Source organism: Martes martes (assembly GCF_963455335.1).
Source record: "Martes martes genome assembly, chromosome: 3".
In the NCBI taxonomy this organism is placed as follows: Eukaryota; Metazoa; Chordata; class Mammalia; order Carnivora; family Mustelidae; genus Martes; species Martes martes.
In genome coordinates this window covers 3,426,265-3,440,063 of record NC_137890.1, presented here as the reverse complement: position 1 = coordinate 3,440,063, position 13,799 = coordinate 3,426,265, and the positions used below count along the sequence as shown (strand labels likewise).

Below are 13,799 nucleotides of genomic sequence, written 5' to 3'. Positions count from 1 at the left end.
TCTGTCCAGGGCCCTATGCTAAGCCTTAGGTTTGCTCTGAAACTAGGCAGAATCACTCTGAAGGGATTGGAATACGGTGGATATGCACATGAACAGACAGAACTATCTTCTTGATGAACAAGCTTCTCATTCATTTTCTCTTCCTTATAGATTAACTATGTAAGTACCTGTTTTTCAGGGAGAATAGGGCCAAATAACTTGTGTCCTACTCAAAATGGTGCCTTAAAAGCCACCTGACATGCCTCAGGGAACCTTCAAAGGGCATGTATTCTGTATAAGAACATTTTATCTCCTAACAGAACCTCAGCGTGACGTTAATTCCCTAGATCGTTGCACGGTAGCTTAGATAAGAGACGAGGTTGAGAACGTTCGGTTTAACACTTAAGCTACTGTTACAACACCAGGCCTTGCCCTGAAGGTGTCCTGTGACCGTGGAAATGAATGCCTGACCCCATCCTGATGGAGTCATAGGTGTTTTACCCATCAATATTAGGACTCAAAACATTGTTAAGAAAATTCCTTATTTTTTTAAAGAAAATTCTTAATATAAGTTCATTGTTTGTAGGCCTTCTATCCATATTTAAAATGAATTATTAGTATCTGTGTGAACGCACACATACAGAGAAACAACCACAGAAGCAGTGAGACTTTAACATTCTGTGGTTTTGTAATTGTGTTTTGTGAAGACTGAAGCTTCTAGTTCTCACGCCCAAAGATTCAAATTCAGTTGTCGTGGGTCCCTCTGGGTGGTCCTCAGTCAAGGTCTTTCAAGAGGCTGCAGGTTGGTAGCTGGAATCAACTGAAGGTTGGCCCTGTGCGTGCTGGCTCGTCGGCCATCTGAGGACTGGGACGATGTGGGCGTCTCTATCTCCAGATGTTTCCTCCACGTGGTTTATGTGGGGTGACAGCTTTGGTGGGGACCTGGACTTCATACACAGAGAAGCAGCGTGTCAAAGGCATGTGCTCCCGGAGAGAGGACGCCAGGCAGCCTCACCTTCACCGCCTCCCTCCCATCTGTCACGCAGTCCCAAGGGTGCACCCAGGCTTACAAAGGAGAAAGATACTCCACCTCTTAACAGGATCGGAAACACTATTGTGGCTGATTCTAGAAAAACACAATTCCAACCCACCCACTGGACAAAGACAACTCACACTGTTCCCACATATGAAATACAGTCACTCCTCTTCCAACTCCCCAAAGCCGCCTCTCCTCAGCCCACCACGCCCAGACCCAAAGTCCCCATCTCCTTGCGTTGGTCAGACCCAGGCTTCCTGGTGGCTCAGGCGCGCGGCTCTTCCAGGATGCCCCATTCGGTCCAAAGACAGGCTCTACTCCTTGCAGTGAGAAGACCCTGCAGGGATGGGTGCATATGCCCTTGGCTTGGAGGACGCACAGCAGTTCTGAAGACACCTGTTCACAGGTTGCCCAGGCCTTGAGTAGGATTGAGTCCTGGCGCCTGGAAATGGTTTTCCGTGGCTCTCGGGCTCATGTTCTGCAATCTTGGCTCACCTTTGAGCTATAATCCCTAATGCACAAGAGGCAACTTGTTTGGGGCTGATATCTCTCAGCCCGCTTTCTGCTCATAGCATCCCGAGGCACCAGAACCTTGCCATTTGGTAATGACTCTGCCCTTTTTGGTGAACACTGATACAATTCCTTTAAAAGCTTAGTGAGTTTCTTGTGAGTTACTCTGTAATCCACGCCAGAGGTGAAAAGCCACAGACACTAACTTTTGGAGACAATGTCGTCTCTGCTCTGGGCTGTCTACAGGAGTTCTGTGGAGCGGTAATCTTGACATTCTTAGAAGCCCTACGGTGCTGCTGCTTGGGAAGAGGGCATGAGGCACTGCTTCGAATCTTTTTGAGTTCTTGAGAAAGGGTTTCGAAGTCATGACCTTGGCTTCATCTTAGCTAGGTTTTCAGGGAAATGCCCCAGATTTCATGTCTGCCTGGAAGTCACATCTTCACTCCAGAATTATCTGCTGTCTGGACAGCCTGGCAGTGAGGAGCCGTGTTGTTTTCAAGAGAGAGAGAGAAATTCCTTTAAGGGTTATAGTTATAAAGGAGTTCTAGCTCCTTCATAGTCACTAGCTCCTTGTTTAGCTTATGTCTCTACTCTCACATTTTACTAGAGGCAGCTAGAACGATCCGGAAGGCAGCGTTCCCACTCTGCCTGCAGCCCTCCTTGCTAGGTCATCCAGCTCCATGAGCATCCCTGCAGGGGACACCCTTGCGAACCCTTCTGCGGTGGTGTACGAAGGGTTGCATTTCCTCCAGCTTCCAGCATCTCCCTCACTTTCCTTGAAGCCTCCCCAAGAGCCTTCTTGAGCCTCACCACGCTTCAGCTCACATTGTCATCAAGGCTCCTCCGATCTTCCAAAGCCACTGCCATACTTTTCAAGTCACTTTGCAGCAGGACCCGGCCAGTACCGATATCGGCATCAGTCCTCTGTCGCTGTGTAACAGACCTCTCCAAACTCGTCTTAAAAGAACGGTAGTGATGATCCTCTGTCTCTCACGGTTCCAGCAGCTGGCTGGGCTGAGCCACAGCTGTGGTCAGGCAGTGGCTGGTGCCGGAGCCATCGAAGACTCGGTTCACGATATATTTCTGATGTCTGGGCTGGAGACACCTGGACAGGTGAGCCCTGGAGCAGATCGGGTTGCCCAGCATCTCTCAATTCTGTGGCCTTTCCACGTGTTCTCCACAACAGGGCTACTCCAGGGTGGACAGACTTTGTGCATAGAGAACAGGGCCCCCAGGACGCGTCCCAGGGGAGCAGGAGCCCAGACCAAGGCCGTGCTGACCACCACCAGCCTCAGAAGGCGGGTGGCTTCTCCTTTGTCACAGTTGATTCATGAGGGCTCAGTCACGGAGGACCTGCCAGTTTCAAGGTTCTGGAAGAGCATGTGGGATTAGAAAATATTGTTGAAGCCAGTTTTGGAAAATACAGTCTGCCACAAATCCTTTAAATTATTCAAATCTTCAGAACAACTGAGTAATACTAATGTTAAAAATTAGTGTGGTTCATTAACTTTCCAGAAGCTTATGAGCGGCTGTGTCTTAGCACATTGAAAGCCTTTGGAATAATGCTTATGCGTTACAGAATTCTGCATTTTTGGTATTTTCCGTTCTTAGAAGTTGGCTGCTTTGGCGAACCCTGTAGGACACTGGTTTACAAAGATGTCCAGGGGGCTAGAAAATTAGCTTTGTTCTTTTTCCTTCTCTCTTGGATATCCCCCATGTGACTCGTGTTTACAACGTACCAGAGTAGGAGCTGAGCACTTCTCTCCCTTTTATTCCTCTGAGATAATGACCAATATCACCATTTTGCATTTGATGATACTGGAACTTAGATTTTCCCAAGACCTCTTTCCTACAGTTTGCACCCTCCCTCCGCCCCGGTGCCCCCTTCCTGTGGCCTGCTGTTCCTGGTCCTCGTGATGTGCATCACATTCCAACACGCGAGAGAATTTACTCATCTGATTTATTTACTTGCTGTTATTGTCTGACACCTCCCACTAGGGCAGAAGAAGGAAGGGAACATTCTGTCTGTTCACGAATGTGTCTCAGTTAAATACGGCTTGAATGCACGCCTAAGTGAATGACGGCACGAGTGAATGATCACTCTGGGATCTGAATGCAGAGCTGACTCCAAAGTCCTTACTGTTAGCCATGAGACCCCATAGGCACCCCACAACGAGAGACAGAGATCGCTGTCGGACATGCACAGGGACCGAAAAACCCGGCTGCCTGAAACAACTCAGGAACTCAGCAAAATTAGCTGCGCTTATATACCTTCCTTCAGATTAGTAAAATACCAAATTAATAAAACAGTTCAAGATTTTCTAGAAGTTTTGCTGCTTCAGCAAAATTTACGCAGTTTCCTGACATGAACATCTCAGTTTCCAGAGAAATTATAGTTAATAAGAATACTATGACAATTTATGGTAAAAATATATTAGAAAAAAGAAGTCTCTTGGAATTTGGGGGGGGTGGATTTTTTTAACGTAACCTTTAATAAATGTCTTAGAGTCGTATTTAAGTGGTTCTCCCTCTTTCATTGTTTTTCTGAGTATCTCCCCTGTTTCCGCCTAACAAGTTTCTGTCTTTGACGTTTTTTGTTGTTTTGTTTTGTTTTATTTTAAATAATCTCTGCGCCCAAGGTGGGGTTTCAAATTCTCCACCCTGAGATCAAGAGTCACATGTCCTACCCACTGAGCCAGCAGGGCACCCCTCCCCTTGGAAGTTCTCCATGAATCATTGCCCTTTCGATTTCCCTGTTAAATAGGTGTTTCTCTTAAGGATTCAAATATGTCGTAAAACTCACGGTGAGCGTCGTGTTTCATCAGGTTCTTTTCTAAGAAAATCTCTCCACGCACACTGGTGTTTTTGTTGGTGTTTTGCTCACTGTGTACCCCTTACAGTGAGCCCAGGCATTTCCTTCTGGGAGCATCCATAGGCCACTACCTAGCTCACGGGCTTGCTGGCCCCAGTCTTTATTTTCTGGCCTCCAAAGTCGTGAGGATCGGTTCAGCCAACACTTTCTTCACAGCGGCCTCAGGCCCCGAGCGCGGGTGCGCTGGGTTCCCGCGGCAGAGCCGGAAGGCCCGTCCCAGGCCGTCCCCAGGCCTTCCCCTTCTCAGGGGGCCGGCAGTGCCGGGCCCTCTCGCGGCCCACGGGGCGCCTTCCCCAACGGCTAGCTCTGGTCCCCAGCTCCAAGATCCGGAGAGGTTTCCTCGTTCGCAGCTTGAGGCTCTGGAAGGTGGAGGGAGGGAGGCAGGTGGGGGCTGGCGGTGGGGCCCCGGGGGCCTGGCTAACCCCCGGCACCTCCCCTGTTCCCCCCGCAGGGCTCACCCGACCCCGACCTCACAGCGACGACTACAGCACCATGAAGAAGATTCCTCCTCGCAAACCCAAGCGCAGCCCCAACACCAAGCTCAGCGGCTCCTCCGAGGAGATCACGGGCGCGCGGCGCAGAGGGGGCCCGCAGCGCGCGCCGGGGGTCCCCGCGCCCCCCGCGCCCCCCGCGCCCCCCACGCGCGCCCCGCCGGAGCCGGAGCCCGAGCCGGTCTACATCGAGATGGTGGGCCGCGCCGGCAGCCCCGAGCAGGCGGAGGCCGTGTACGAGGAGATGAAGTACTTCGCGCCCCCCGAGGCGTCCGCGTCGCCCCCTCTGCTGAGTGACACTCGGAGCCTCACCACCTGCGAGGATGGCGAGGGGGGCGGCCAGGCCGCCGCCGGGCCCTGCAAAGACGCGTGCGACATCCCGGCCCCCTTCCCCAACCTGCTCCCTCACCGGCCCCCGCTCCTGGTGTTCCCCCCGACCCCGGTCACCTGCTCCCCGGCGTCCGACGAGTCGCCCTTGACGCCGCTGGAGGTGAAGAAGCTGCCAGTGCTGGAGACCAACCTCAAGTACCCGGTGCAGGCCGAAGGCTCGAGCCCCCTGTCCCCGCAGCACGCCAAGAACCAAAAAGGCGACGGGGACAGGCCCGCGTCCCCCTGCCCGCTGGCAGCGAGCGAATCCCCCCCTACGCCCCCTCCACCGCCCGCGCCCCCGGCCCCCCGGCCGCCCACGCACTTCGCCTTCCCCCCGGACCCCCTGGGGAACGCAGGCCGGGCGGCGGGCCCCAGCCCCGACGTGCCCAAAGCGCCCCAGCCGCCCCACTCCGCACCCGCGGGGGGCCCGTGCGGCTCCTTCTCCAAGGCCCCCTACTCCCCCGGGAGGGCGGCCAGGGCCGGGCACAGGAACACCAGCGCCGGCCCCTCCTCCCCGGTGCCCTACAGCCCCCCGAACTGCAGGGCGCTCGGCAGCCCCCTGGACGAGCTGACCAGCCTCTTCAGCTCCGGAAGGAGCGTGCTTCGGAGGTCCGCCGCGGGCAGGAGGATCCGGGAGCCCGAAGGTAGGGGAACCAGCGCCCCGCTCTGCGCCGTGAGGTGGGCGCCCCTCTCCGCCGCCACGCGCGCAACACCACGGGCACACGCTCCCGGGGGGCGCGGTGGCCGTTCCGAGCAGACGCAGCTTAAAAACTCGAAGGCAGCCCGTGAGGGCCGGTCGGTGACAGTGCCTGTTTCCGTTTCGCACCGAAGGGCTCCTGATCTGAAGACACGTAGTACCTAAGCTGGGTTCAGTACGTGTTCATGACGTGTAGTATTAGAGCAGGATTAAATTTGAGCTCCCGTTCTCTTTTCTCGGATAATGCTGCCTTCCGACACGGAAGTGGTATTTTGGTGGCGTTACCTAGCCGATCCCCATTGGATTCGGGGTTCACCGTGAATGCCTGAGGGTCCTTCCGTCTGGCTGTCCACTCCTTTCCGGGCGGGGTGTCTGGGGTGAACGCCTGTCCATCACTACCTTGTACGGAACACAGTTCACCTTGACATCGCTCTGGATGAATGATTGTCCTTCTGCTCGTGTACCACCCAAGGAGCATTTTAACCCCTTAAAGAAGTTCTGACGGGTGTCTTCAGTCCTGATCCATTAATACCCACCCCGCCAGGTAAACAGTGACTCTCAACCCCCTCGCTTTACAGGCTGGGATGGGGAATTCCAGGTGAAGAGGTTAAAGGCCTTCTCGCGGGCAGGTGGGAGGATTGGAAGTAAAATGTTGCCTAATGATGTAACTTTTTATATACACATTAACCTGCTGTCTCTCCAAAAGAAAATACATAAACGTGTTTGCTTTCATCATCTGATTAGGAAAATAACTTTTCCATTCAGGAAAATTACAAAAACTCTAGAAAATCTAGAAAGCCATCTGAATAAGTGAAAAGTAGATCAAGATAAGAACTCTTAGCAAATGAATAAATAAACTACTCTCTATTCTTCAGACAAATACACTAATTGTTTATTTTGCTAATGATTTCTTAAGTATAGCTCCATTAATATATGAAGTTGTCTTTGTAAGTAGAAGAATGTTTGAATTTCACAAGTCGTATGTTGTATCTTTTTTAAGATTTTATTTATTTATTTGACAGACAGAGATCACAAGTAGGCAGAGAGGCAGGCAGAGAGAGAGGGGGAAGCAGGTTCCCTGCTGAGCAGAGAGCCGGACGTGGGGCTCGATCCCAGGACCCTGGGAACATGACCCGAGCCAAAGGCAGAGGCTTAACCCACTGAGCCACCCAGGCACCCCTATATGTTGTATTTGAAGGAACAAAATGGAATCTACGAGAAAAGTATAAAATGAACAAATTAATATTTGCTTTTAGAATGAAAAGTTAATTAAGACCTCATAAAGCTCATTTTACCATAGTTAGGAATTGGGTGAATTCTTCTTGACTCTGCTCAGGAAAGTGAAGTGAATGGATTTCTGGGCGTACCACGTCATCTGGAAATTCCTGAGCTGAGGACTCGGTCTACTGAGGAATATAGCGGGGCCTCCAGGCGTGGTGTGTGAATTTGCTAATTATATTTCCCTGTGGTGGCATTAGCCAGCATTTGAGAACACATATCGAAACCTCGAGTACAACACTGTTAGTTCACATCTACGATTATAAACTATTTTTCTGCTGTGGGCTTTTACAAAACACTCTTCATTTGAAAAAATTGGCTTGAATCCCATAGGACTTTCTCATAAATACATGAATTGTCCACGTCTGCCCAGCATGGTAGCTGTCATAACTGAAAATGTAACAGTAGAAGACCAGGTCGTCCCCACACACCTGATGACAGGAGTTCCCACTCCACGTTTGAGAGCTGGGTGATTCTTGATGGTCCGCGATGTGGGAAATCGGTTTGCGCGTTTGCATGTCATGTTCTCGTGGGATCTTAGCGGTCATTCCTTTAGAATAAAAGGGGCTAAAGATAAGACGTGGGAGAAAAGCGGTCTTTGCGCTGAAGCTAATCACCGGAGCTGCTCTCTGATGATTAAGGTTTACACAGTTGGATCCCGAAGTCAGTAATCCATTTTCTTCTGAATGAATTGAATGGCCCTTATTAATGATTTACTGTAGTCTTGGGATTTCTTCCCTTTAAGGTTTTAAATCGTCTACTTTACCCTCTTTATATTTAAAGATATTCTTATTTTCACCTGAAATGGCTTTCTTACCAAGTAATCCGGTGGGTGGCAAACTCACCCTCCGGGCACCTGAATTAATTACAGCTCATTTCGTGCGGTTGTGGTCTGGGGAAATCGTTCTGCAAATTTTGCAGAAGCGTTCAGAATATCTCCCTTGCTTCTTTAGAAAGTGACCTTGAGGAGATGACACTGCTCACTATTACCCTGCTGTGGGCATTTCCAGTTAAGTCGAAAGGACAATGAGTCGTGTGTAGCAATGAAGCCCTTGGGTGTGTAACTCTGCTCCCTCACTTCTGCAGACTTGGAGGACTTCACAGATATTATCTCCCCCCAAACAGTTGATTTGCTGTTGACTTGAGGGCATGCGACCTGAGGCATAGGAAGTCCCTCAGATTCTAAGAGTTCGGGATTCGTGGCATGCAGACAGAAGGCTGTGGATGGCGACCGGCCCGCAGCCCCAGAGGAATAGTGGTGGCGGACAATGGCCATAGTGCTTGCAGTTACTGTTTTCATGACCCATCTAGGTCTCGCAAGATGAGAAGCTGTCTGCTACTATTATGCCCCTCTCACAGATGGGAAAAATGAGGCCCCAAGAGGACCCCCGTGCCCTCAGTGCCATCCTAGCGTGCGAGACGTTGAGTGCCTCGAGCGCCATGATTTATCTCCCTGCATGGGGGGCCTCGGGCAGCAGGGGACAGAGGACAAGGGTTGAGTCATTCGCACTGGAGTCCTAGAGTTGGGGTGGAGAAAAGGGTTACACAAATTTAAAAATGCCAAACATGTGCATGACAGCTCCAGAGTGCGTATACGGTTTTGGAATATTGTATGTGGGCTGCTTGGCCCTTAGCATCTAGAGTGACTAAACGTGTAATGATCTAGGCGGCAGTTATCCCTCTCATTCACAAAATGTGCTTCATCTGATATGATAACATGACTAATATTATTATGCCAGATTTCTAGTTGCTTAGTTTCAAAAATCACGAGACCGAACGCGAAGGGAAGGGGAGATCCATTGGCTCGTGTAGACCACTAGGGTGCTCCATTGCTCCAGACGGCGTCCCGCAGTCCGGCTGAGTTTATCCAGAACAGAAACAAAATGAGCAGAGACCAGGATGATAGGACTTTGACAAAAATGTGGCACACCCTGGAGATCTGGAGTAGGAAGGAGGAGAGCCCCACTGAATTAAGGAAAAGTCTGATGTGCGGACGATTTTTGCCAAAATTGTCTTGTGACTTTTGATACTGTGCATCCATAGTTTATAAGATATAAGTAGGTGGTTAAAAATGATGTCAATGACAACAGAAAATGTACAGCATTTCTTTGCATAGAGTAGGTGTTTATTAAATACCTATTTGATGAAAAACTACCTGAAAAGAAAAAGCAATTTGCCATATGACCGTATTTACTAGACCTAGCCCTTGAGTCATTTTTACTTAAAGAGACTCACCTAACCCAAATGGAAATCACTGTTCATTTCATTTTATTCTTTTGCATTTACATTTGCATTTGCATTTATTTTATTGCATAAACAGTCTGAGTTAGAATATTTTGAGTTTTAAATCAGTGTTCTATCGCTGAATTTTCACAGTTCAATATTTTATCCCGTAGGGCCATTTTCTTAGAAGGGAGTTCTTTTTTTAAAGTTGGCCTTACGGAAAATTTCAGGCATTCACAGAAGTCGAGGGACTGGACGAATGAACTCTCTCCGTGGCCAACCCTGCTTCATCCCCAGGCTTGTCCAGCCCTCTCCTTCCCCACTGGATTGATTTGAAGTGCATTCCAATGTCAGATCATTTATTAGTAAATATTTACAAATTATTTAAAAAGTCCTTTAGAAAACAATAGAAGATTTACTCTTACATCACGTCAATCTGTCCAGACCAGTGGATCCATTTCAGCCTTCCCTGGCGTGAGAGAAACCTGCTTCTGGAAACCAGGATATCATTTTTCACAACAGAGATTAGATGATTCTCGGGTGAGCTTTCTCCCGAAAGAACACTGAAGTCAGTGAGGTGGGCGGTGGATGCCGGCAGCCCCTTGTACCACCATGAAAGATAAAATAAAATTAGAAAGGGTGGGTCTCTAAATATTACACCCAAACAGAACCGAGAGTAAAAGACCAATGTTCCAAAACACATACAGTCACTTCTGAAATCAATATTTTATAAGGTTTAGATGCCTCCATGCCAAATTAAGTAGTTACTTATTCATTGTTTAGTAACAAGAAGAGTGCTTTAAAATCACGGAAATGTCATGAAATCCCTGGCAGGTCTGACTTGCTGGAGGACGATGTCTGGAAGCTGCCGCTCTCTCCCTGCGCTGGAAGCACGGGTTTGGACACCATCTCCGTTCGGTGTCTGACGCGTTCTCATGAGATCGCAGCGGAAGAAACTGCTGTGCCTCGTGCAGCTCTCGGCCTCCCAGAACAGGACGCGGAGGCTGGCACCCCCACAGCTTCCTGCCTCTCCTCGGGCTCTCCTAGCACTTTGTCCCGTGCGGGGCCGGTCGTCTTCCTCCCTCCCTGCACCGTTTCTCTCCGTCATGATTTATCTCAGGGGGTGGAGGGCAAGAGGTGGAGGGGTGGCCTGAGGCATCTTGAAAATCATGAAGGGCGTGGACAGACAGACACCTAGTTCCCTGATGGGTCGCCGTCTGCCTTCCCGCCTCACCTGAGAGCCTGCCTCGTGAAAGCAAGGCATTCCTCCGCATTCTGGAACGATCTGGAGTCAACCCTCAATGTCCCTTATTTTCCAAATGAGTAAAGACGAGCTTAAGATCCCAGAAAGGCAGGTTCTCCATTTCTCAGCAAGTGGCTAGGAGGTAAGGCTGTGCCGTTAGGGTTTCCCCGGACCAGGGAGCCTGAGAAGGAGACGACGCCTCTCTGTGAGAAAAGCCTTTTGTTTGCCGAGCTCTTGGCCCCTCTGCAGGAACCAGGAGCCTCTGTGTTTGGGATGTGTTTTCAGTATTTCTGATTTCCCAAATCATACTTAGCCCGTCTCCGCTTAGAAATAAGCTTTCAGTTCTAATTAACCGATCCGTAGCCCGACTAACCTATGTTAAGAGCACAAAGCCCTTTGTCTTTGATATGAATCAGACAGTGTTTTTAAATGTCTAATATTTGTTGTGAGTGTTTGTGACATTCTTTTCCCAACTTCTAGCACCTTCTCTTTAGAAATGCCCAAGAATTCACACAGGGCCGTTGTGCAACCGGGGGCGCGTAAGGCACTTGCATGAACTTGCAGAGCTCATCCCCTAACATTTACGGAGTGGAAGCACAGGGCTTGCTACTGGGAATCCAGAAATGGAGAAATCCACGTTGTCCCTGCCCTCTCACAGACTGTAGGAGGTAGACGGGTCCATCCGGTTTCAATGAGTGAAATTCTAGTGGAGCAGGGAGGCTTTTTAGCCTGCGGGTCATAAACTACTTGTGGGTCCATAACTGAGCTCCAAGGGGCCCGTGAGTCCCGGTGCTAGGCTTGTTCCCGATCTGGGGGCGGAGGCATCCCGGACTCCATCGGATTGTCACAAAGTGTCTGTGGCCGGGGAGAAGCCCAGGGCCACGGCGGTGAAGGTGCTGAGCACAGCGTGCTTAGCGCGGGGCTGCTGGAAGAGTGGGGGAGAGCCTCACGCCCGGGACGCCCGGTGAGCAGGGCGAGGGGCCATCGGTGTGGAGAGGATGCACTTCTCCAGGTGCACGAGCTGGACACAGGCACGGCAGCCCGAAGAACCCGCGTGCACGGGGACCTGTGGGCTCAGGGTACACGGTCCCGTTAGAGCACAGGTGTGGAGGCTGCAGAAGAGGCAGAGAGAGAACAGAGGGCCCTGCTTGCCTCGCGTGGGATCGGAGCAGGGCGAGCTTTCTACCTGGAAGCCGCGGGACAGGGCTCTGAATGCCCTCCATTGTGTCTCCTCGTCACGTGGGAAGTCAGCAGGCTCTTCGGATCTTCCCCACAAAGACTGCAAAGAGCCCGAGGAGGGGGATGACCCGGAGGGCTAGTGGCAATTCTGGGTATGCACATGTGACCTCCTGTCATGGAAAATACTCGGAAACGCGATGGAACATTTGTTAATGGTATTCTGTTAATAATATTAATAGCCGGCGTCTGTGAATGGTTCTTTCCTATTGGCCAAGCGGGCAGATGTCTTCGGTCCCCACCTCCTCGGCCCTGTGTGAGGCGAGTGAAGCAGGTGTTGGCCTCCCCATTTGCTAATGAGCGATCTGAGAGTTTAAGGGATTAAGTGACTCTCGAGTAACGTCGGGAATGAGCTGGTCCCAGCGTCAGGAATGAGACACGGTTCCTTTCTCCGAAACTCAGGAGAAATGTCTATTTCTGTTCTGTGAGGCCAGTCCCCGTCTCCACGAACAATTCAAAATTTTAACTGATACAAAGTCAATGTCAGAGAATCATCCCTTTCTGAAGTTAGATGTAAACTCATGACCAGGAAAAAATGTGGGAAGAGAGAATGTTCTTGTTTGTTTGTTTTTTCTTTTTTCTTTTCAGTGATTTTCAACAGCCCCCGTGATTGGGATAGGAGAAAGACATCCGAAAAAGCTTCGATCATTCGCCTCTTGGTGACGTTCTAGACGAAAAGCAAACAATAACAATTTGTTAGTTTCTGAATCATGTCACTCTGAAAGCAGAGACGCAGGTAACGGCGAAGGTAGAAACGTGTCTGGACAGAAGACTCGCGGAGCCTCCAGCCCCTGCCCCTCCATCAGGACTTGTTGGGAAAATATTCAGCCCAACGTCTCATGACCATGGACATCCACTGGACCATGCTGCTCCATGATCCTTTGAAAGCCAGGAGCAAAACCAAGCAGAGGACGCTGACAATTAACTATGTCGATCAACCTGATCAAGAAGTAACCTTTGAGTCACGTGAATTCACTTAGGAAATTACCTGAACGTACTGGCTGTGCCTCTGTAGCCACCACATGCCCGTCTTACCAGAGATACGCGTCTTGCACAAACGGCTCATCTCTTCTGCCCTGAGCCTGGCACAGCCGAGGGGCTGTCACAACCGGGATGTTCTAGGATGCGCCATCGGTGGGAGAAGCAGCTATTGTACCTGGGATTGTGAAGAAGAAAAAAAAGAGGCAGCCTTTTCTGAAGTGGATTATCTTTCATAACCAGTAAATATTTTTCATGCTATCAACCCATTCAAGCAAGCAGCCGTTGTGTATTGTGGGTCTCTATACGGGATCGTGAATGAAACTCCCACGGGGGGCTCCAGAGAGAAGCCCAGTGCTCGTCTCGTGAGGCACCAGCAGCTCTCCTTAAGCAAGTTCATAAAGACCTTCCTGACAACCTGCATCTCATTATTGCCACATAATACAACATCCTGGGGTTCTCTTCCTTTTGTCAAGAAATGCTTAAAAGCGACATGGTGCGTGGAAAGTTTTCCTTAAAGATGGGCTGGATCGATGCCATGTTCTCGTTCTCCTTAAGAGTCTTGGTGGAGGAAAACGGATTTCTTAATTTTCTACCGGCGTTCAGGTCCTTTATGCCGACTTGAATCATTTTTATGATTAATCCGCAGATTAGCCTAGAAAAGCTCACACTACCTGAGAGTTAGCTCTCCGCAGTACCACTTTATCCAGCGCTCCGTTCCCGGAGGCCCCGATGGTCGCCCAGCCTCCACGTGTGTGCGAAGCCTCACAACCTTTTTTCTACTCTGGCTTTTACTTCCATCTTTTTCTCGTTTCTCCTTGAAATCTGCAATGTTCGTACCCACAGGCGGAGCGTTTGCAATGACTGGCCTGTTGCAATCCCACACG

General features: G+C 50.2%; 1 protein-coding gene across 1 annotated transcript in view; it reads left to right on the top strand.

The window, feature by feature from the left end:
- Window positions 1-13,799, top strand: part of MYO16 (myosin XVI) — a 442,217-nt gene that overhangs the window by 375,145 nt on the left and 53,273 nt on the right. The window contains exon 31 of the mRNA XM_080798962.1: window positions 4,849-5,901. Within this exon, the coding sequence (XP_080655088.1) occupies window positions 4,849-5,901 (1,053 nt within the window). The remainder of the gene's footprint in view (window positions 1-4,848; window positions 5,902-13,799) is intronic.